The following is a 25,761-nucleotide window of genomic DNA, read 5'->3' as shown; positions in this document are numbered from 1 at the left end:
ATTTGTCTATATTTTCAGGAAGTCAGAAATCTCAGCAATAGTGAATTTAAGGCTGTTAATGGGCAGATTAATTAGCATAATGCCATAGTGGAAAATCATCCTTATTTAAAGCCTCATAATATTTCACCAAAAAAATCTTTCCTTTACAATTTCATATGCTTTTTTTTTGAAAAAAAAAAAAATCAGAAGTTCTCCTCTTCAATTCTTTAACCAGTTACATCTAAAACACTGGTAGAAAAAAAAAACATCAGCTATGAAATTGTTGGGCTTCCATAATTTCAATATATGGAATTTTGATATGAATATCCTGTATGTTGTGCTAGGAATTGTTTTCATTTTCTTTTCCGTTTTCGGTTTCTTCCGGTGGAATTCTGCTTCTGTGAAGGCAGTGGGTGATGAGGGTGAACTGCAGGAATCCCTTTTAGCTTCAGAAGTAGATGGCCAGACCAGCCATCAGGTGATAATTAGTCCTTATTCGAAAGCCGGATTCTTCAGCAAGGCCACCTTTTATTGGGTAGGCTCCTTAATATCAAAGGGTAATCATAAAACTAGTCTAGACCTTGATGATGTTCCTCCTCTTCCTCGTGATAACGATGCTAGTGAATTGTTTGTAATGTTTAGTAAGTCTTTCGAGCATGCTAATGGCAAGGTTACTAGTATGCAGCTTTTTAAGTCTATGATCATAATGTCATGGCCTAACATATTGTGGACATTTGTTCTTAATTTGGTTAACACATTGGCCATCTATGTTGGGCCTTACCTCATTGACTCCTTTGTTCAGTACCTAAATGGGGTGAAGGTGTGGTCGACAGCTAGAACCGGGTATGTTCTGGTTTCTGCATTCATGGTTGCAAAGCTTGTGGCATGTGTCTCGGAGAAGCATTCAAAGTTTAGGGTTGCGATAATTATGCTCAAAACAAGAGCTGCCCTTATTCAGAGCATCTATACTAAGGCCTTAACCCTCCCCTGCACATCTAAGGAAGAAGTACAACGGGTGAGCTGATCAATGTCATGTCAGTTGATGCAGAAAGAGTTGCGCACTTTGGTGCCTACTTGCACGATCCATGGGTGATCGTCCTGCAGCTTGTATTAGCCTTGTCAATCTTGTATGCAACTCTTGGGCTTGCCTCAATCGCGGCATTTGTTTCAACTGTGTTTGTGATGCTGGCTTACTATCCTGTGTCAAAGTTGTTTGATAAGAATTATAAGAATTTAATGCAATCCAAAGACAAAAGAATGCAGGTTACAGCTGAGATACTAAGGAACATGAGAATTCTGAAGCTTCAAGCTTGGGATATGAAATTCTTGAACAAAATCTTTGGCTTAAGAGATGTGGAGAATGAATGGTTGAAGAAAACTGCTACTTGTGTGGCAGTAACAACTTGTGTATTCTGGATCGCCCCAACATTCGTGTCTTTGGTTACTTTCAGCACATGCTTACTCATTGGTGTCCCTCTAGAATCTGGGAAGGTATTATCTGCTATTGCAACATTCAAAATTCTTCAAAGTGCCATCATAAACCTACCCCACTTAATATCTACAATAACACAAATAAGAGTTTCTCTTTCGAGATTTGCTTCCTTCCTCTCCCTTGATGAGTTGAGTCCAGATGATGTGGTGAAGCTTCCTGCAGCATCTAGGATAAATAGTGAGGTAGTCATTGAAATTAGAGGAGGAAACTTTACCTGGGATGACTTAGCTCCACACCCTACATTGAAAGATATCAACATTAAAGTTGAGCGAGGAATGAGGGTAGCAATCTGTGGTACAGTTGGTTCTGGTAAATCAACCTTGCTCTCGTGCATACTTGGAGAAGTGCCAAAAGTCTCTGGTGTATTAAGCTTAGGGGGGTCTACTGCTTATGTTCCTCAAACCGCTTGGATACAAAGTGGAAGTATAGCCGATAATATCTTGTTTGGAAAGGGAATGCATGTAGAGAAATACAACAGGGTCCTAGAGGCATGCTCTTTGAGAAAAGATCTCGAGGTCTTGCCCTTTGGAGATCAAACAATCATTGGTGAGCGAGGTATAAATTTAAGTGGTGGACAGAAGCAAAGGATACAAATTGCTCGAGCGGTATACCATGATGCTGACATTTATCTTTTAGATGATCCTTTTAGTGCAGTTGATGCTCACACTGGAACTCATCTCTTCAAGGTTAGAATTTTATTTCATACAAGTAATTATAACATCAAACTAGCAGTGAACTTTTAGTTATTCATATGTTAACAGCAAACAGCAAACTAGCACTATAAAGTTATATTTTATTCTTTTCACCTTCTTTGGTACAGGATTGCATTCTAGAGCTCTTAGAATCCAAAACAATGATATATGTCACCCACCAAGTAGAGTTCTTACGTGCAGCTAATCTGATTCTGGTGAGTTTTGAAGATTAAATTCTTGAAAATTGAATGAACAAATTCATGGATGTCCTAATGAATGCTTTATCTTATTTTAGGTCATGAAAGAAGGAAGTATACAGCAAGCTGGAAAGTACGAGGATATTTTAAATTCGGGCACTGATCTGAGGGAGCTTGTGGTAGCTCATGAAGAAGCCTTATCCTCATTTGATTCAATCGGGACTTCAACAGACATAGCTAGGACTGATGAAGAAGCATCGAAGGAGGTGACTGATGATGATGGTGAAGCTGATAATGAAGACATGAGGCCGAAAGGACAACTCGTGCAAGAAGAAGAAAGAGAGAAAGGAAAAGTTAAAATCCTCTTGTATTGGAAGTATATCACAGCAGCATACAGGGGAAGTTTAGTGCCCTTCATATTAGTGTCTCAGATTCTTTTTCAGATTCTTCAAAGCTCAAGCAATTATTGGATAGCTTGGGCAACTCCAGTTTTATACGATGCCAAACATGTTGTACAAGGGAAAACTTTACTGACTGTGTATGTTGCTTTGTCAGTTGGAAGTTCCTTATCCATTCTGGTGAGATCATGGCTTCTTCTGATAGCTGGGTACAAGGCAGCATCTTCGCTCTTCTACAAGATGCTGTCCTCGATTTTTCGGGCTCCAATATCATTTTTTGATGCAACCCCTAGTGGACGGATCTTAAGCAGGGTATGATACATAGTCTCATACAAACCTTGCTTCATTTATCCTTTCATAAAAATGGTTCGAGGATGATACATAGTGATGATTTACCTTAGTTTTATTTAGAGTGATATAATATGAAATCATTTATTCAGATTAATCATGTAATACTACTTGTTTCAGGTGTCTACAGATCAAAGCGATGTGGATATGACTGTCCCAAATAGAGTTGGTGGTTTCGCGTTCTCTGTTATTAGTCTTTTAGGGGTTATTGGAGTAATGTCACCGGTTGTATGGCAGGTTTACATGATTTTCATTCCAGTTATTGCTGTCTCTCTGTGGTATCAGACTATCAGGTAGATATATGCAACGACTTGAACCATTAGATGATCAAAATTCTTGCATAATTTAATTTAGGCTCTAAATCTTCTCAAATACTACATAACTTCAGCACGAGAACCTTTTCGGTTGGTTGGAGTAAATAAAGCTCCAGTTATACAACATTTCTCGGAGAGTATATCTGAGAGTTTCTGTTATCAGGAGCTTTGGTCAAGAGTCTAGATGTTGTGAAACGAGCACACGGCTAATAAATGGGTCTACGAGGCCTACTTTTTACAGCAATGCTTCAACCCAATGGATTAACTTCCGCCTTGACATGTTGTCTTCACTTATTTTTGCCTTCACTCTGATTTTCTTGATCTCCATTCCTGTGGAATTAGTTGATCCAGGTAAGCCGTCTTACTGATAGATTCTTTGCATCATTGTTGTTGTTACTGTTCTTGTATCTAACATTATGTGTACATTTACAACAATTCTGACTTACTGTTTTCTATTGTTGGTTTTCTTCTTCTGATTCAAGTCATTGCTGGGTTAGCTGTAGCATACGCGCTCAATCTGAATGAGCTACAAAGCCGGGTAATATCAAATTTTTCTGTAATGGAGAATAAGATCATCTCAGTTGAGAGAATCCTTCAGCATACAAGTATTACAAGTGAGGCTTCCCTCGTGCTAGAAAATAATAGGCCAGACAAATCATGGCCATCTTGTGGACTGGTTCATGTTCAAGATCTTCAGGTACATGCAGCGTCTCCCTCTGCTTATCCCTACACAATGATAGACATATACACATTGACATATGGTAATTTGGTAAATGTAATAATTCATACCAGGTTCGTTATGCTCCACAATTACCACTTGGTACTGCGAGGAATAACATGCATCTTCCAAGGAGGAAAGACAACTGGGATTGTAGGCAGAACAGATTCTGGCAAATCAACCTTGATCCAGGCTCTCTTCCGCATTGTAGAACCTGCAGCTGGGCAGATAACTATTGATGGAATCGACATTTCTTCCATTGGACTGCATGATCTACGGTCTAGAATAAGCATAATTCCCCAAGACCCGACCATGTTTCAAGGGACTCTTCGAAGCAACTTAGACCCACTAGAAGAGTATACTGATGAGCAGATTTGGGAGGTAACCTATATTTCTGTTAGCCTACTTATGCTCATTCAAACTGTATTTTTTCTTAGCCAACACGATGTTTTCTTTGTCTTAGGCTCTTGATAAGTGCCAGCTGGGAGATGAAGTTAGAAACAGGGAATCGAAGCTTGATTCAGCCGGTATATGTTGTTTTTTTATTTTTACTTAATTTCCATTCATGTAAAAACTGACTTTGCCCTTAATTGTTTTATCTGTTGGTATCTGAATCAGTAAGCGAGAATGGAGAGAACTGGAGTGTTGGCCAAAGACAATTGTTTTGTCTTGGTCGCGTACTTCTTAAGAGAAGCAAAGTGTTGGTGCTTGATGAAGCTACTGCTTCTGTGGACACTGCAACAGATAATGTCATCCAGCAGACCCTAAGGTAATACTTCTCTGATTCAACGTTAATTATAGTTGCACATCGGATTACTTCTGTCATCAGTAGTGATCAAGTGATCGTTCTAAGCCAGGGAACAGTTGAAGAATGTGACAGACCTTCAAGTTTGCTACAAAATCCTACCTCGTCTTTTTCGAGGCTTGTTAATGAGTATACAGCAAGATCAAAGTCCAAGAAAATGGATCCAAGATCAAGAAAGCAGAACTCATAAACAGATCAAATTGGCACATGTTACTCTATCAATTAGTATTTTCCCACCCATTTACAAACTCCTAAATAAAGAAATTTATATAAACATCTTTTAATTATTATTGCAATATTTCATAGAATAATATCTTTGTCGGGGGTTATTTACTTGGTCAAGGGTCACTCACTCGATCAAGGGTTATTCGGTCAGTCAGGGGTTATTCGGTCGGTCAGGGGTTACTCGGTCGGTCAGAAGTTACTTGGTTGGTCAGGGAAAACTCGATCGGTCAGGGGTTACTCGATCAGGGGTTACTTGGTCAGGGATTACTTGATCGATCAAGGATTACCTGGTCAGGGTTTACTCGTGTGTTAGCTGGCCACACCGTGTGGCCAGCCACACACAAAAGTTGTTGTAATAATAATACAAATACATTATCTTAGCTATTGAAGCAAAAGATTGTAATTTGTTAGAAATACAATTTTTATTCCCTACTTTTTTTACAAGTTTTTTCTTCTGTAATTCAATATAATATAGTGCTTATGTTAACGTATAAACAATAGAGCAATTGCTATTACATCAATCATATTTCATAATATACGACTCATAAATTATTATTTTTTTTTTAAAAAAAAAAACCGTTACTCATAACAAAATCAAATTTGCAAAATATGGTGTACCAATTAAATTTTTTTGACTTTTTTAAACAAAGTGTACTAATCAAATTGTGTCAAGAAAATAAGGACGAATAATGTATGAGTGTAACGTATGGTCGTATGGATACTAACCTAAAATTTTATATATTGTTGGGTTCGTATCAATGTGTAGTTTAATGATATACATCAAATTTTTATAATTTTTGTTAATATATATATTTAAAGATATTGATGGTCAAATGTACATCTAGGACCGTGCAAAGTCAAATTGGGATTATCAAATTGGAATTGAGGGAATACTTTTATCAAGAGATGTATTTTTTTTTTTTTTTTGTTGTATTTGGTTCAAAAGATATCATTATTTGCACAAGGTAATTATATTGAAGCTTCTCTGTCGTCAAAATAAAAAATATTGAAGTTTTTTTCTTATATTTTTATTAAGAGTTTTGATTTAAAATTATTATATGTTAAATGAAATTGAACGTATATATTCATATCTTTGTTTCTATGTATTTATTTAAATAATGAATTGCAAATATGATAATGAGGATTGTGATAAAATATTTAAACTTTATAAAACCGTGCAATTGCACGATTCTTTACTAGTAACTATACTAAAATAGAGGGCACTCAAAACAATAGCTCCACGCGTTGCCTCATCATTAAAAAATTTCCCGCCCTTTCCCGTTATTCTAAATAAAGAAATTAGCTCCACCAAATTTTTTTTTAGACCTTTTATTTCATATAAATCTTACGCATAAAATTCAAATCATATATAATATAATAAAAAAATCACAATTCCTATATTAGAATCAAAATAATTGATCTTATATAATACTTTTGCCAACAAAATTTAAATTTATTAATCTTAAGTGATATAATTTTTGTCTAAAAAATTTTATGCGTAAGATTATAAGGAAATAAAAGGTCTTAAAAAAAATTTGTGCCATTATATTTTTAGTTTATTTTCATGTCATTTTTGCCTCATTTTTGCACAATAATCTACTACAAAAAATACTGAATCAATTAGTATTGGCATATTGCCTCACTTTCAATAAAAAAATATATATCATATTTAATAATAATAAAAAAAAAAATTGATTGGAAAGTTATACATGGACAAGCTATTGTTATTTTTCGTTAATTATCATGCTATTTTCCAAACCTCCAAAGTACAACATTTATAACCTACACAGCCATGCCCTACAATAAAATGCAAATATTTATCAGAAATAACGATGATGAAAATAAACTTGTGAACAAAATGATCTTAATCAAAATATCAAAAATGTATTAGTCACAAACTCACAATTTTATACGTAAGATTTTTATGAAATAAACTAAAAATAAAGTAATTAGCTAACTAAATTTCTTAAATACCTTTTATTTCCTATATATTTTATGTATAATATTAGTGTATTATAATATAATATAATAAAAATATCACAATTTGTATAGTAAAATAAAAATAACTGATCTTATATAATATTATTGACAACAAAATATAAATTTATTGATCTTATGTGATACAATTTTTGTCTAAAAAATGAAAAAATATACACTATATTTCACAAAAGATGGAAACTTTTAGATAAAATTATTACCATGCTTAGTGGAACTAGAGTAAGAAGAAACGTATATCATATTTATATTACATAGTAATATTTTTGCCATAAAAAATATAAATTTTATTGATTTTATATTCTTATGTGATACAGTTTTTGTCTAAAAAATTTAACTGCATATATATGTACATAATATTTCATTATTAATCTTAAATAAAAAAAATCATCACAAACGGTGTGGCCAACCACATTTTTTTTTGTAAGAATGGTCGGGGTTACTTGGTCAGGGGTTGCTCGGTCAGTCAGGGATTACTCACTCAATCAGGGGTTACTCGGTCAGTAAAGGGTTACTTGATCAGTAAGGGGTTACTCACTCGATCAAGAGTTACTCGGTCGGTTAGGGGTTACTAGGTCAGGGGTTACTTGGTCAGGGGTTACTCGATTGGTCAACGCTTACTTGGTCAGGGGTTACTCGATTAGGGGTTATTTGGTCAGGAGTAACTCGGTCGGTCAGGGGTTATCTGTTGAGGGGCCAACCACACACAAAAGTTGCTGAAAAAGTCATCATATCAAGTAAAATTATCAAAAATAAATATCATGTAGTAATATGCATGAATAAAAATATAAAGATGAAAGAATTTGGGAATATTTCCTTCAGTGTTCACTTTACCAAAAGTCAGCATATATACATTATACAAGCCTCAAACTAGGCTTGATGAATAGAATACTATGAGGTAACTAATCTTATGCTTTGACTAGAAGATATACACTATATATAATGTATACACTATATTTAACAAAAGATAATAACTTTTAGATAAAATTATTATCATGCATAATATATGAAGTCCGTGATTTTAGACTGAGGGAGTAATTGGACATATTTTTCTAAGGCAAAAAAAAAAAAAAAAAAAAAAACCCTTAACGTATAATTTTATAATGTAAATTATACAGTCTCCATTAGATAAGAAACATGTATAAGCTCTCCATTAAATGGGTAACTTTTACTTATAAGTTATATCGCGGTAACTTTTATTTATAATAGGGTAACTTTAGTTTATCTTAATGGTAATTTAAGTATCTGATTCAAAATTTTGTGACCACATTAAGAGAGAGAGAGTAGTTTATTAAGTTAATCAAATCAAAAGTACACATAAGGGTAAAATATGAGATATATGAATGGGCACGAGTCATTATGTTCTAAAAGGTAATATATGTAAAGGACATAAACTTTTTTCTCAAAATTTAAATTTTTTTTCTTCAACATTGAAATAAAATTATGAAACGCAATACCATAATACACATTATTGTGAATGAATAATCATATTATGTAAAAAAAATATCACTACTATGCATTAAGCTAACTTTGGTTTCGATTTTATGAGATTTAATATTTAATATAATTGCACGGGTAATATACTAGTTATATGCCTATTTCTCTCAATTATGTGAGTAATAAATGAAAGAAATAGACATATAATTAATGCACGGAGAGAGTAATATCATATATAGTTTTGGAGGGAAAATTATTACTGACAACCTGACATGTGTACAATTATAGGATAGGATGATATCAGCGGTTGCTATTTTAGTATTTATTATATATATAGATATAAAAAAAAAAAAAAATACTCGTAAGGATAGTTATTCTCAAAAATATTGTTTTATAGAGTAGTTTTTGACAAATTTTCTTAAAAAAATCCGCAAATTGAACCAAAAAAAAACTGCACGAAGGGCTATAATTGTCATTTGAGCCAAACTGGATAGGATAGAGTGATAAACCCCCGATTCCAGAAGAAAGGAAGACGAAGGATAGAAGTTCTCTCTCTCACAGAGTATAGAGTTGAACCATCAATGGCGTCTGCCTTCTCTGCAACTTTGGCATTTTCATGCGCAACTCTTAAACCCAATCAAAACCCACTTTCTTTGAATGTTCCTCTTTCTAAACCCTTTTCAAGCTTCGTTTCACCCCTTTCTCTTTCTCCTCAAAAACTCTCACTTTTCACTGTTGCAGCCAAAAGACGCAGATTGCCTGAAATCCCAGAAGAATTGAAGGATGAATATGAAAAAATGAGGGATGAATTTGAAGAATTCAAAAGACCCCCTAATCAAAAACCTCAACTTTCTGATATTTTGCCTGAAGATTTTCAACCTCCTGAGCCTGGTTCTCCTGAATACGAAGCAATTCTTGAGAAATATCTGCCCAAAAGACAACCTCCTCCTCCTCGTGAAGAGATTTTTGCTGTTGTTGTGGTGGGTTTTCTTTGAATTTTTTAATTCTGGGATTTTGGTTGTGTTTTGTTAATCATTTTATATAATGCCCTGGTGATTAATTCGATATTAAGTATTTGTTCATTGATTTTGTTAATTATGATTGTTTTTGGTGCAAATTAATTGGGTTTTTTGAATTAGAGTAAAAGATTGGTAAATTGTAACTGATTTGATATGCAAATTCAGTGGATTATTATTATTTTTTGGGGGAAAAATGAGCAAAATTATCAGATTACTGTCATTTCTGTGATTAATTTGGATGTGTTATGTTTTGTTCTTATTTAGGTTGGTTCTAGGCAGTACATTGTCATTCCTGGACGATGGATTTACACCCAGAGACTCAAAGGTGCTAATGTCAATGATAAGGTGAGGTTTTGGCTTGAGTGTCTATCGATTTTGAGACCGCCTTTCCAGATTATTCTTATTACTATTATTTAATGGAATGTTTACTCTAGGACATCCATTACTTATTAATCTACAGTGCAATTGTTGGTGGCTTGAATTGATGTGTTCTTCTAGGCTGTTGTGTAAAATAGTGTAGCTTACTAAAAGAACCAGAAATAAATGTGACTTTTGGTGAAATTTTCTGAGTTTGCAAATTGTGAAAACTCCTGGATCCATGTGTACAAGTTTGATGGATGGAGCATGTGATGGTGATTTATGGTAGTAGAAACGGAACTAAAAATTTTAGTGGTTCGTTATAATAATGTTTAGTTTTGCAATTGTCCCTTTATTTTCTAGGTTTGTGTTTGTGGAGAATAAGTAGGCTGTTTGTATCTCTGAGGCTGATAAATTAGTTGGGTGCAGGTTCTTGTACTGTGTCTGAGGTATAAAGGATCTTAAAAATTGATTTCGTACAACACACGCAGTCAAGCTAGTATATTGTTCTGTATAATTCTGTAGTGTTTTGTAGAATTTTGTATGTACTAGCAAGATAAGCTATATCTTTGTTTTCAAGGCCGAATAGAAAACAAAAAAGGAGACCAAACAAAGCTGTTCCCGCTGTCTGTCTGTCTGTTTCTTGCTTGGATATGAACAAGAGCTCTTCCAATTTTTATTTTTTTTTATAGTATTTAATAGCATTAGAAGTGTGAGGACATGGATGTGGTTATAATGGATAGTTTCTTTATTGTGTGCATTTCTCAAGCAAAGTCATATCGTATAGCTAGAGTGTTATGTTCATTGTGAGGGCATGGATGTGGTTGTCTAATTGTATATAGCATTGTTCTAAGCTCCCGTGAGCTGTTCATTGTGTTTCCTGCTTGCTTTCTTTACTACTGTCCCTATGAGAATTTGCTTTGCCTCATGACTTCCTTATCAGTGCTTTATGTAATATACAGGGCATTGGCTCAGAAATCTTGTAAAACCCCAAACCCATGAAAAAGTATTATTTGAAATTTGCAAATTACAGAGCCAATGTCCTGTAAATTTGATGAGCCAACATGGAATATAGATGATCAACACAGAATTATTTTCTTTGAATAAGAGAAATGCAGTGCAAGCTCAAATCGGTTGAATCAAACAATTTGTTAATCCTTCTATCATTTTGTTTTAATGACAGTGTGTTGAGGGTGTTTCTTCTTAATTGTTACTTTGTTTTCAATCTTTTATGTCGGAGTAGTACGGTTTTATGAGCGTATCACTTATCAGTTATTATATGTTGTCAGTCTCTTAAAATATATGGAGTAAGTGAGTTCAAATCTTCTGTCCCATTATATGTACTACTTAAATCTATCTTCTCTCAAACAAATCACCTAACTTCCTATGAAAATAGGAATCACTACACAAAATTGAACCAAATTTATATCTTCTGTGAGCTCTGTCCCACTTAATTCAATCTCTTTCCTTTGCCTTTTTCTGTATTATGTTTGTTGGTAAATGAACAAGAGCTCTTCCAATGTTCTATAGTACCTGATAGCATTAAAAGTGTGATGGTACGGATGTGACAGTAATGGATAGTTTCTTTCTTTTGTGCATTTCTCAAGTGAAATCATAGCATATAGCTAGTGTTATATTGTTTGTTTTATTGTATAACGTTGTTTTAAGCTCCCTTGAGTTACTTATTGTGTTTCCCGCTTGGTTCGTAAGTATTTGCCTCTATCAAAATCTGCTTTGTCTCATGTCTCTTTTACTAGTGCTCTAAGAATTGCACCTCTGGTAACCTCCCAGTCTCCAATATCAACAACTATCAACTTTTTTATTTGTTAATTGAAGAGGCTTCTTAAAGCTAAAGTTCACTATATTGCAGATTGTTCTGAACAAAGTTTTGCTAGTGGGAACTAAATCTAGCACCTACATAGGAATGCCCATCGTCACAAATGCTGCAGTACATGCTGTTGTAGAAGAACAGGTAGCGTAATGTCTTCTTTTATCTGCTTCCACCAATTAATCACCAATAAAATCATGAAATCATCAACATTACTGGTGCTGTTGTTCCTGCAGTTGCTTGATGACAAAGTTATTGTCTTCAAATATAAGAAGAAGAAGAACTACAGACGAAATATTGGTCATAGACAGGTATCAAAGTTATTTCCTATTTGACTAAAACATCAGTTATCAGCATTTTCTAGTAATTATTTTACAATTTGGCTTCTGTATGCAGCCCATCACTCGTATTAAGATAACAGGAATCACTGGTTATGAAGATTACCCAGCTTCTACTCTAGAAGCAGAAGCAGAGGCAAAGGCAGAGGCTGTTTCAAGCTAAGTAACAAATCTGCTGCATATTGCCCTTTTTTGTGTTTTTTATTCCACCAGTAGGTTTTTGATTCTTGCGGTGTCATCTTTTTGCCAAAGTTAGGCTGTTTGTAAGGTTTAATTTGATAGGATCGATATTGGAAGAACTATCGTTGGCCAGAGTTTGCTGTATATTTCTCCAACTGAAGGAGCATAATGTAAATTAATGCATCCAAATGAAAGTTTTAAATTTTGCAGTGAAGGCTTCAATACTGTAGAGCTGATCATGTAAGCCCGAAGCAATTTGTTTGATTTAGACTCGGTTTGGAACCCAGCTGATTGACTGGGCATTTATTTGGTGGCGTGTTAAGGTCTGAACTTTGAATATACATTTCCTATAAGTTTTGATTACTTAGGCACGCTCAGCCCGAGTTTACTGGGTACGATGAACTTTCCCGGGCTAATTCCCACTAGAACAATAGGAGTACCCTTAATGATACTCGTGAAATAAAAGTTACGATGCTTTAGAAAAACACAGAAAACTTCACTATTGTGCAAATTTTTGACTCAGCTCCAACATCTAATTAACAGAAACTATGTGCTACCTCTTGTTTCATGGATTCCTTTTGGAACATTATACAAAAGCTGTTTGCAAATTCATGGATTCTTGTTGGATCACAGTACAGAAGTTCATCACACAAATCAATATGCTCTCTCTCTCTCTCTCTCTCTCTATATATATATATATATCTTTTTTTTTTTTTGTAGGAAATCATGTTGTGAATATTTAAAAAAATATATTACCGTGATAATTTTCACATTAAAAAAGAAACATAAATTATTATTATTTTGTAAAGATATCTTTTATGTTCAAACATAAATGATAAACTTTCTATTTTGTACAGATATTATTTATTACTTATGTTAAGATATGATTTCGTGAATAATATCTTTTTACAATTGATATTTTTATTATCGATAGGAATTTCTAAGGTGCTGGAATTGTTTCTTAATAATTTAACCAAGTCCAATTCTTTTCCTTATAAAAAAAAAAAGTAACCAAGTTCTAAGGCTACTTGTATAAATACCTCGTTTATTCAATATAAGTGGTGGGTTAAACGTAGGATAAAAAAAACTTTTCGATCAATTATGAATAGATTGTACAAAAAGTAGATACCAATAATTTGGGATATTTTGTCAAAACATCCTACAAGAACATGCTTGGTTTGTAACTTGTATGCAAAGATTGGTATAACATCATCAGCGATCCTGAATTTGCTGATTTATGGCGTTCTCATGGCTGCTATATCTCTCTATTGCTTGGCGGTTTATCCTATGAAAGTGAGAATACTCTTATGCTGGTTGACATAGAAAAAACCTCAACAAGTATTGTCGAGGAGATGGGTAATCTTAATACTAATAATATCGATTCAGTTATGGAGCTGAAACCCGAATTAGTGAAGGAACTTACTATGGTTAATGAATGTAATGGTGTTATCTTATTTGTTGATTATGAATCTAATTGGTGTTGTTATATCATATGCAACTTGTTAACCGGACAACATGCATTCCTCAACAAAACCCTTACACAAGGTTGTTATGATGTATGTATGGTAGGGATTGGGCATCATCTTAATTTATATATGCTGTAAGTTTTTTTTTTTTTTTTTTTTTGTCCCAAATTTTAACAGTGGAAGAGGAAGAGGAATTGATTGAAGTTGAAATTGAAAGAGTAGTCAGAAAAAGAGGAAGAGGAAGAGGAAGAGGAATCAGAGGTTGAAGATGATGAATTGTAGTCAAGTTTTTTTAGTTGAGGATATCGTGTGCAGACTTGTAGTTGTTATAATTGTTTCATTTTTTTTTTCACTTAAAATTCAGACTGTTCCTTCTATTATTTATTATGTTAGCCGACCCCACTTATGGGATTAAGACTTTGATTGATTGATTGAACCGTCATCAGTGTATTATAGTACTACTCCTTTTTGTCCCCATTTGTCTTTGAACCATTTGATTCAAAAATACTCTTTAAAATATAATGAGCAATACTGTGTCTTCAGCCTTGATGTGGGCTTCGTGGAGATGTAGGAATCTGATTGTCTATGAGAATGAAAGGCCGAATGTTGTCATGCTAGCTGCTGGCTTCACAGGACTTGTTAAGGAGTACGCTGAGTATGCTAGGCGCGTGTTTCCTGTGGGTGTCGATGCTGTCAATACCGTGAGCTCCCCAAGCTGGTCTTCCCCTCCACAGGGGATCATAAAGGCCATTGTGGATGCCCACGTTCCAGGCCACGGATCTGCTGGTCTGGGAGTGGTGTTCCGCAATGAGCAGGGGAAAATTTTGTTGGCTGCAACAAAGAAAGCTCACATTTCTACTCCTGAATGTTGAGGCTGCTGCTGTGAGGCATTCAATTCAGCGTGCTCGCAGACTTGGCTACTCTAAGGTTTGGATTGAAGCTGATGCCATCAATGTTATAAAGGCAGCAAACTTGAAGGAAGGTGATTTAGCTCCTATTAATGCTATTTATGATGATATTAGGAAAGATGTAAATTGCTTGATGTTTGTTTATTTACTAAGAGCATGTAATACGTAATACCGTAGCTCACTTAGTTGCTAGGTGGGATACTAGTTGTCATTATGTGGTTGTACGTGTGAAGTGTGAACAACTTTCCCAAAACCATTTTAACTTTGGCGGAAATGGATCTACTCTAATAATATGCTTGCTATCTTTCCCAAAAAAAAAAAAAAAAAAAAAAAAAAAAAAAAAGGGGTGTTATTTAGAGTTTGTTTTATTTACCTTTTTTGTATTTAATATATATGCTCGAGTACTTTTACCCTTGGTGCGTATTTTATTAAACCAATTAGGGTATCTGAATTTTTTGTCTGGATTATGAAAGGTGAAATAAAAATATGGTTTTGTTTGAAAATTGCAGAATGGGTGATGAAATTGAGTTGAAGTTTCAATATAATAGTGGTGATGTTAAAGTTGTTGTGGATGACATTGATCAAATAAATCGACGCGATTATTGAATACTGGGAAATGTATGCTGATGTTCGTTGAGAAAGGATATGATTCATCATAGCCAAATTTAATCAGTTTCATGAAAGGATATAATCCTTCACATGAAAGGATTTTTATTTTTATTTATTTATTTTTTTTAATTTTTTTTTTTATTTTTATCTTTTAATTTTTTTTTTTTTATGGTTAACATTTGATAAAAGACAAAACTTTTGCAACTTTTATTGCTTAAGTAACTCTTCTGCAAGCTTAAAGGTTTTTCATATGATAATAGATAAGATGTGATTCTTAGGACCAATAACAGCACATGGGTGGTTAGCTTTTGTATTTATAAAAGCCATTGATACGGAGGTTATGAAGGTGAATGTTAAGAAAAATAAATAATAAGTCATTATGGTTAGTGAGTTTTAGGTTAATTATGTTAGATTTAATTAAATAAGCTATATAAGAGAATAATTATAAAAGTATTGCTATTTAGGAGAATTTAACAAAACTTTTGCTACCAATGAGAATGTACAGTCCTTGTGAAGTCGGTATTGGGTTGAACAATCAGTGAGGGACTGAGAGCTATTGTATACTTGTATTAAATCTAATATCATATAACTAATATATAAAGCTAAACTATTAGTCAGACACGAGATAGCGACACTTGTCGTACTAGTTTTTTGCCAAGTGTCGCATCACGTATTCACGTAGGCGACATATAATGATTTTTTTGACACTTATGATAAAAATTGTCTATACTATTATTTTTTAATATAAAAGAAAAAAATAGCATATCTACCAAGACTGTAGGAGTCAAACGATAAATAACAAATTGTGTATTATTCTGTGTTAAGAATTATAACCAAAAAGAGACTATATCTCTTAAAAAACCTCAACAAGAGCTTTGAGACTATATTCTACCTCAAATATCCTAAATCAAAAAGAGACTATATCTCTTATAGAATATAATTTGTATCAATATTATATGTTAAGAATTATAACCAATTCGGGCATTGCCCGGGCTCAAAACTAGTATATATATAAAGGGGAGTTTTTCAAGAGCTTTGAGAGCGTCCACGTAGAAATCTATTTAATCGTGTTGCCACGTAATTAGGAATGTAGGAGATTTTAAGCAATAAAAAAGGAGATTGCCAAATAAGCAAAATAAACAAACTAAATATTATCTTTTTATTATTTAAAATAATAAAATATTAAATTTGCCACGTAAAAAAAATCAGGAGATGAGATTGCCACATAAGCAAAATAAACAAATTAAATTTAAGACTTTATCATTTTATTATTTAAATTTTATTTTTTTTTATAATCTAAGATCTAACGAAAGAGAATAATATATTTGATTAAAAAATATATTAAAAAAAACAAAAAAAAAACGTGCATATATATAAAGTTGAGTTTTCTAAGAGCTTTGAGCGCGTCCACGTAGGATCCTATTTAACCGTGTTGCCACATAATTAGGAATGTAGGGGATTTTAACCAATAAAAAAAGATTGCCACATAAGCAAAATAAACAAACTAAACATTATTTTTTTATTATTTAAAATAAAAAAATACTATCTTTTTTATTTGATTAAAATTAAAATATCATCTAAATATCTAAGATCTAACTAAAAAAAAGATAAAATATTTGATTAAAAAATATAAACAAACTGTGCATCGCACAGACTTCATCGAGTATATTATATCACAAGTATTATAGGAAGGGAAGATGTTAGTGATGGTCCCATTTAACAGAAAAAATGGATGTTTTCTGTTTAAGGTAGTGCTATCAATATAAATTGTCTATATAAGGTAGTTATTAAAAAAATAAAAATTAATAAGGTAGTTATTAACAAAAATTGGGTTATATAAGGTAGTTCTATAAGGATTATAGGCTTTGCAATAAGCTCACTGAATTTCATGATACTCATGGAACAATTGAAAAATGCTAATGATATTCACAAGTATGACTGGACTCTGGAGGACGTACATCCAAAGTAAACTATGTTTACATATACTATAAAGTATTGCAAATGCTACAACCAACATATTGATTCATACAATGGTTAGAAGAAGTCCTAGAACCATTATCTAAGATAAAAGGAATATGGGCAGATTACTTACTATCATAAAAGTTCGAAGACATCCAAAGTATAATTGTCACCACCAATCTTACTCTTCTATAAGTAATCCGCGGATTAAGACTAAAACCTCTAGGTCAATCAAATGTTATATGCGTGATTGTGTCAATCAAATCTTATGGTCCACAATGACCACAAGTCAACATTTACCTCGTCAACCATAAAATCATAAGTAACAAATAGAGGGTTGTCATCAGGTTCTGTTGGAGCCATGAGGGTCATCAGGTTCTTTTAGAGCCATGAGGGTCATCAACCGTAAAATCATATGTAACAATTACCTCGCTTATTCATAGGTTCTCTTCCTCTTCAGAATAGCAGGACATATAATGACAGAACCTATCAGAAAAAGCACAGCCAGTGTTTTGAAATCATACAGATCTTTCACAGACTTCAGCTCCCCAAGCGCAAGGCCAGCCTGATTTTAGGACAAAATATATATGAGAACAAACTAGAAACCAGGAGTTGAACACTGACAGCACTCCATGACGACAAGCAAACCCATTGAACAATCATGATATCAAAGCTAAAGTGAAAAGTTAGGTAATTCACACAGTGAAAATAAATAGCTGGCAAAGCACCTAAACCATGAACCATTACAGCACTTGGCTCTAAGCTAGTTAGCTCAAATGCTCAATATGTATACAGATTAATCTATAAGATAGTAACCACTTCTGAACCTGGACTCTAATCATCATGAATAGCCTCAGTAATTGTTACTAAATCTAAAGCCAGAAAGCAAAGAAACTTATGGGACTTGAGATTATCCTGTTTCCGAAACCCCCAACATTTTTATGCTAATGAAACACATGAATGGAACTTGAGGTTTTCACGTTTCTGAAATGTTTCCATTTCAGAAACCCAACCCATATCTGTGCTACATACTGCTAGGAACTGACATGGCTTACAGCACTAATAATGGCAGAAAATAAGAAGAAAATGGAGAGTATATTAAGAAGAGAAGAATTACAGTAAATCAAGTGATGATTCCACTTTCGAAGAGGTGAATTCTCTCCTAAGTACTTCCTCCGTTCTTTTTTAAATGCAACACTTTGACTTTTGCACTATTCATATACTCCACTTTGACTAGCTTTATCTATTTATAGTTAAGGAAAAATATAGTCATGTGAGATCTTGTTAGATTCATCTCGGTTTAGTTTATTAATTTCTAATTGTTATAATTTCTCCATATTAGTATTAAAGATATTAATGATTGGAATAACGCATTGGCAAGCATGTAATGAGAAGTGTTGCATTTAAAAGAGAACGGAGGAAGGATGAGCTTTCGAGAGGCTCATTCTCTCCCAATGACAAACCACACAATATTCAACATGTCCCCTTTCCTCCTAATGAGACCTATTTATAGAAAATCCCTCCTGATAAACCTCTAGCTTATTGTCCAAGTTACTACTAATAGACTATAACTAACATACCCTTCCCCTAAATATTGATTCCTTGCACATACTATCCAAGAATGGATAGCTTTGGTTTGAGGTACAACAATGAATGTATCTAGTTCAAATACTCAAAAGTCATCCTCTTTATATGTCAGATGATCAACTGCCTATGCTACTTACGAATCCAAATGATCACCCACCTGTAAAGTTTATAAACATCCTTACTAGGGTAGGAGGTAGAGAATCTATGCCACCATGGCCTAGAAAAATCTATAGCCTGCCACAATGGTCACTACTTATCAAGTAATTAACCAAACCCCATTGCAGTATAAGTTCCCCCTGATTGTGAAACAATCCACAAGAAAACTTGTATGTAAAGCCTGACTTAGAGATTTAGAGGTAAGCAAAACATAACTTAAAAACAACGCAAAATCAGCCATAATAAATGGACTACCCCATTGAGTCAAGGAAGGCACAGAATTATGCAGTGCCAACCATATAGAGAGGAAAAAATTATAGATGCGGATGGTTATATTAACATCAAAAGCAACAAGGTCTTTTCTTGATTTGACATTTGTTTGAGTATGCAAAATGACCAGTTGTAACATTGACATATTGTGGGGGTAGGTAGTTGTGGTAGGGTTTGTATGTATGAGAGTATAATTGTCATTTCACCTTAAATTACAATAATTGAATAAGCTAATGAAAAAGCTGCCCCAAGCAACTTATTAGAAATTAGCTTATTGGGTCAGATCAAATCAGTTGACCACCAAACACCCTATGACCCTAATTAACTCATTGTATAGGCCAATCACCTAAAATTCGCCAAATTCTCTAATTTTGCCCCAATAAGATCAACCACAAAACACCCGCACTATCTTTGCTATCTCTCATTCGTCAATAGTCGGCAAGGACAGAGAACATAAGAACAGAATATCAGTACACATAATAAATTAACCTTTAAAGCACAATAGCCCAGAATTTTTAAAGAACCAGCAACAGCTATACATAAAGAGGATGCACTTACCCTCACAGTGATAAATGAGGCAGGAATAAGACCAACAATTGTAGCTAGAAAAAAGACATGAAATGGTATATCCACTATGGGAGACGCCAAGTTGATAAAAAGATTAGGCAGGGTTGGGGTGACCCTCAAGAAAAGCATGTAATTCATCAACTTCTCCCTACGCTTTGCAATCTGTAATATTATACAGAAAAATGTCACTAATAGGGAAGACCAGAGTCCAAGGTCATCAAAGAAAGCACAAATCAGAGCATAAGGCATTAGTTGAACTCGAACATGTTATATAATATACCTCTCCTTGGAAAAATCTCAACTTTTCAGGCCATAACCAGTTAACTATGGGCCTCCCAATCAGCTTAGACAGAAAATAGCAGCATGATGCTCCAGCAGTTGCATTAAACACAACCAAGAGAAGGCCTCTAAAAACACCAAAGAGAGCACCAGCAAGCAAAGACATAAAGATAGTCCCAGGAATCATGAAAGTCTGCATGAAGATATATACTGAGCAGTAACCAAGAATGAATTGTGCTGGATGGTCATTTGCGTATATTGCAAGGTTATCTCTGAAGAAGTTGCAAAGAGAAAAGTAAGGAAACGCCAGAAACAGAATGCACACAAGACAGATTGTATTCGATGCACAGAGAGTAGGAGAAAAACTTACTTTGTAATATATCTATGGAATTTCAGTTAGTGGTCAAAAAATCATTCTTTCTTGTTGAAAGCAACAATGCGAAAAGCTGAAGTAATCTAAATTTCAAAGAAAATATGTCCACAAATACTAAGGTAACAAATCGTATACCCATAGAACTTCAAATGGGTAAATAGTCAATCTAAGCTGAATTCAAGTGACTTGTGCGCAAACAATTTAGGTAGTAAGAATTCCAAGGACCATCAATGAGTTTATCAATTAGAAGTAGGAAAATCATACAGCTCGGCATCATCTCCCATGTTGATCATATTACTTGTATCATGCTGTAGGCATTTTAACTCATAAACTGCATAAATCACAATACATGGATAACTGTAATCAAATCAGTGCATGATTTTATCTCCAAACTTATCACATTAATACCAATCACACCAACTCCTACAGATCCTCCTTAAGTGGGGTGACACCCCCCCCTCCCCAAAAAAAAAAAAAAAAAGATAAATGAAACCAATCAATTAACCTACAAATTCACTATATTATGAAGACAAAGACCATTGAATAATACTATTAAGTTTAAATTAAGAAGGTATCATTAGTTTGCTACCATGGGCCAAGAGGAAGCCACAAAACACACAAACAGCACTAAAGGAGAAACACCCAGCTTTTTAAGTAACGATGCAAATCATAATGCCAAATTTGCTTCTCACCTACATAAAACACCAAGATCCGCCAACCACTTACCACTTAATTCGTGGGGGTGGCATGGGTGGTTTCGTGGGTCTGGGTGGCTCGTGGGGGTGGCGTGGGTGGTTCTAGGTTTGGGTTTGATTTCGTTGGTCTGCTGGGTATGGTATTGTGGGTCTGGGCTTGTGGGGGTGGCGTGGCTGGGTTAGTAGGTGGTGGTGAAGGCGGTGTGGGCGGTTGCTGGTGGGTCTTGGTGGTGACGGTGGGTTAGCTTGGTTGGTTATCAAAAACAAACCTCCACTACTTATTACTAAACCTCCTAAGCAGTTATTTTAGCTAATCCCCTTGTTCAATGGGAAATGTGTCCACCGCAATCTCAAAACTTGAAAATCCATTCCAAAAACAAAATGCTAATTTACAATTAAACAACTCATACAGTTATATAGTTGTAATAAAGAAGCTTGAAGAAGAATCTTCCATTAAAACAAATAATAACATTCGAATTATAAACATGGAACCAACCCCAATCAAAATAGCATTCCACCTGAAGAATCACAGAAAGAAGGGAAGGAGAGGAGAGAGAAATAATACTTGAGCAATCGAAGATCAGAGATGGTGCGAGGCAACTTAATCTTGCCATACTCCGCAGCAGGCATTTTCATGAAAATGAAGAACAACCCGATGACGAAGACGGAGAACACCGCCATAGCAACAGCTAGCTCCCACCTCGTCAATGGAAACCTACCGTCTAATCTCGTCTTCTTGCTCGACGGCGAATCCTCCATTTTCGCACTCTCTTCGTCTCTCAATTTCCCTTCATCTCCTCCTCCTCCTCCAATCAAAATCCTAGGTGCCACCATTATTTCCTTCTTAATTAACTCCGCAAAACTTCATTCCTGATGCAATTTACAGAAGAAAAAAACCCTAATTGCATCTGAAATTTAAGCCTCAATTGCAAGCATTTACCAATTGAATCGAAAATTCAAGATCAAGCCAGCCCTAAATATTTGGGGATTAATTGAAGACCGTATAATGCCTTGATTTCTCTCTCTCGCTTTCCACTTTTGGAATTCAGATCTTCAATAATCGAGAGTGGAGAGAGAAAGGGAGATTTGCAGGGTTGGAGTCTTGTTTGGTAAAACTGGGCGGAGATAGCTTTTAGCGGTCAAGTAGCGGATAGCTGGTAGAGTTGATGAGTAGTTTTCAATTAATAACGGATAGGGGTGTTCAATTTCGGATATCAAATTAGAGAAATCCCAATCCGAATTTGATTCAAAATTTTCGGATATTTGGATTTTCGGATCGGATCATCGGATTTTTGGATCAGATAGTTAAAATTTTCGGAAAAATTCCAATCCATATTCGATCCAAAACATTAAAAACCGGATTGGATACCTGAAATTTCGAGTCGATCATCGGATTTTCGAATCGGATATTTCGGGTTGGATTTTTTTAAACACCTTTAGTTGTGGGAAGCATTTTTGAATCTGTATGTGTTCTATATACGATCTTAGCCCCTAGGGATTTACGTTCTATTAACCCGAAAAAATGCTCATGGCAATACAAAGGATTCATCTAAGTTTGTAAGTTCACCAAATTGTGGAGTCGGGTTTTACCCGTAGAATTTCACCCATAACGCCTGCCCTCATAGGTAGGCCACCATGCTATGTGTCCAAATTCTTAACCATGAACCCTCTTTTGACACCAGTTATCAATTTGACCACAGTTTGAACATAGAGTCGTGGTTAGGTTACGAAATTCATTGCATCATTTGTGACTAAATGATTACGTGTGCATAACTTATACGTTGAACTAACCTTTGATCTTTTTTGAACTTGATTATCCGTGACTTTTGTACACTTACACTTAGCCAATGGACTTTGTCTCACTTAGTAATTAGTGAAAAAACTAAAATTGGTTAAATAAACTGCAGTTGGGTCTAAACCAGCATTATAATAACTGAAAGCAACACGTCGTTCTATTTTAATCATGATTTATTTAACTTAAAGAATATTGTAGGCGACTAATTATTGCGATTAACCAAATTTCCTAGTAAACAAATGATGTTATAAATAATGTCATGTGACTACAATTCTTAATAAATTACCAAAGACAGCAAGTAATATAAAGAATTTCCCACAACATAGAACCATATGAAGTGTTTCTAGTCCTGCGCAAATTTTGTTGTACAAGCCTACTATGGTGTTTTGAGCGCGCGTTGCTAGTTGAAATTTTAGGGTGTAATTGTTGTCTACAGGTGTGGCAATGTGGGGGTTTTTCTTTTTTATTTTTCAAATACGCAATGAGTTTGAAAAGAAATTTATGTTCGGGTGCTTGTTACACAAAAATAACGTAACTAAAGTGATCAATTTTTAACACTCTTTTCTTTTTTTAAAAAAATTAGTTTCTTTTTACTTGGTTATCAATTATATAGAGGTTATGTATTTAGGTTATAAAACTTTAAGTTTTTGCAAATATTGTTCTATGGAAAAGGAGTAATGGAAAATCATAAATGATTGCGGTTTTAATACATTGTGCCGAGATACAAGTTTTGTATAAAGAAGGATATTTATGATGAATTTTGAGTAAATAATTACGATGGGTCAATATCCAATTTCGTTAATTGATTATGCTCTTGTTTAATGGCCTTAGGTGGTCTCATGTGAATTTCTTTGAGCCCAATACATAAGGTATTTGTTTATTAGCGTGATAAGGGTAAATAATGTGTTGTTCATGTTTAGAAAATGGGATGGTCCATGTTCTCAATGGACCCATTGGGCAATTGTAGTTAGGTCAGCTTAGATGGGCTTGTTTTTGGCTAATTGGCTAAAAAAATGAGTATTGGTTATGTTAACTTGATTATCTTTAAGTAGTTTTATAGTTGTTGGGCACTTATAATATGATGATTTTGGGGAGATGTTAAGATAAATAGTTTGTTGTATATTTTGTTCATGGTAAATTGTAATATTTAAGCTATGTTTTAAAAATGATAACTGCGGTGTAATAGTAAAGAGGTTATTTTGGCAAAAAGTAAATGACATTTTCTAAGTTAATTTATTTGGGTGTTTTTTTATCCAAAAACAAAAATGTATGTTATATATATGGTTGACTTTAAAATAATTATATATTACCTCCGTTAAATGCTATGTGCAACTTTGGGGTATATATCCCAAAGTTGCACATAACATTTAACGGAGGTAGTATTATTTATCGTGTATTTTTTGCGTATGGGTATATATTGATATACTTTTTCCATAAAACTAAGTGGCATAGTGTTTTCCTATTTTTAAAAAAGTGATAACCCTTTGAACATGTTGAGTAATCCATGACTCTTCTCTGTTTTCAATTAAAGAGTGGGCCAAAAACAAACAATTTTTCCTTGTTCTTTTAGTTGAAATCTGACTTATTTAATTATTTTAAGAATTTTGTAGCAGTAACACATTTTATCTGTTAGTAAGTTTCATGACACAATATTTAGTACCTAAACATCTTGGTATAAAAGACTAAGCGGTTTCTCTATCACTCTCCTTTTTTTTTTGTTGACATCCTAAGATAATTGCCTTAATTTTCTTTCTTAAACTAATTACCCTACTTTTCTTAAGTGATCTCTTGATGTGTGCCTATATTGATTAGGGCTATTATGATAATATAATATGAATATGAATTCTTCAATCTTCAATTACCAATTATATGATCTGAATTTTTTAGTACTGTTCTTTAATGCTTTAAGTTTTGGGTCTTTTATTGGTGCGTGAATCCATGTTCTTAACAAATAGAGAATCAATTCTTGTATCAATCGCCCTAATTAGAGTATGACAACAATCGTCTGCATAAATGCTTAATTTATACAGCAGGTTCCATTAATATATTTATTAGAGGCAACGAATTAAATTTACTTTTGGAGAGCAATGGATAATTCAAGTGCAAAATGGTCATTTAAAAGCCCAATAATATAAATATGACACATAGATCATTACATTAATTTTAAGGGCGAAGATCTATAATTAGGATCAACAGGAGATTCAGGTACAGAAGTAACTTCTACTGCTGTTATGTTAGGTTCATCTGATTTGAGCGCAGGAGGTCTTTCTACTTCTGTTCTATCAGGTGCATCTGACGATTCATGTGAAAGAGTTACCTCTATTGCCGATCTATTAAGTTCATCTGTTCGATGCTTCATCATCTGGCTCTGACAGTGCGAAAACTCTTTTGCTTGTCCCTGTCTCAATGACAAAAATCACAAATAAAGAAAAACTTTGGACTTCTACACTCCTATCACACTTCATGCAAGATTGCAATGTCACATATTACCAGGGAAACGAAAGGAGAGACAACAGACCACTAAGGGCAGGAGTTCATTGGACCAGGCATATATTAAGATCCATTCACCCTATACACACACCCACCCTGCCCCATATACCCCCACCTTCTCAAACCTGTCACCTGTCACCCACCTGGTAAAATCAAGTTATACTCCCTCTGTCTACAAATCAACATCTTATATATGGCATATTCACCCCAATTATATCAAGTGAGAAATCAATTTGAATGAATAAAATTATAGCCATCCGATTTTATTTATTTATTTATTTATTT

The 25,761-nt window shown here is 34.1% G+C and overlaps 2 protein-coding genes and 1 pseudogene across 2 annotated transcripts; 2 read left to right on the top strand and 1 right to left on the bottom strand.

The window, feature by feature from the left end:
- The first annotated feature begins 180 nt into the window (after nt 1–180).
- LOC110731673 lies at nt 181–5,592 on the top strand (annotated as a pseudogene).
- A 3,463-nt stretch (nt 5,593–9,055) lies between these two features.
- LOC110731672 (50S ribosomal protein L21, chloroplastic-like) lies at nt 9,056–12,636 on the top strand. The gene is made up of 5 exons (XM_021911552.1): nt 9,056–9,580; nt 9,884–9,964; nt 11,847–11,948; nt 12,041–12,115; nt 12,201–12,636. Exons 1-5 carry the CDS (start codon nt 9,182–9,184, stop codon nt 12,303–12,305), a joined length of 762 nt encoding a protein of 253 aa, XP_021767244.1. The 5' UTR covers nt 9,056–9,181; the 3' UTR covers nt 12,306–12,636.
- Nucleotides 12,637–17,205: 4,569 nt separating this feature from the next.
- LOC110731671 (uncharacterized membrane protein At4g09580-like) lies at nt 17,206–22,339 on the bottom strand. The gene is made up of 4 exons (XM_021911551.1): nt 21,757–22,339; nt 20,125–20,395; nt 19,836–20,006; nt 17,206–17,829 (listed from the first exon to the last, which is right to left on the bottom strand). The coding sequence occupies exons 1-4, from the start codon at nt 22,023–22,025 to the stop codon at nt 17,698–17,700; spliced, it is 843 nt and encodes a 280-aa protein (XP_021767243.1). The 5' UTR covers nt 22,026–22,339; the 3' UTR covers nt 17,206–17,697.
- Between the last annotated feature and the right edge of the window lie 3,422 nt (nt 22,340–25,761).

Source organism: Chenopodium quinoa, unplaced genomic scaffold (assembly GCF_001683475.1).
Source record: "Chenopodium quinoa cultivar QQ74 unplaced genomic scaffold, ASM168347v1, whole genome shotgun sequence".
In the NCBI taxonomy this organism is placed as follows: Eukaryota; Viridiplantae; Streptophyta; class Magnoliopsida; order Caryophyllales; family Amaranthaceae; genus Chenopodium; species Chenopodium quinoa.
Note: the sequence above shows the minus strand (reverse complement) of the source record. Positions and strands in the feature narration are given on the sequence as shown.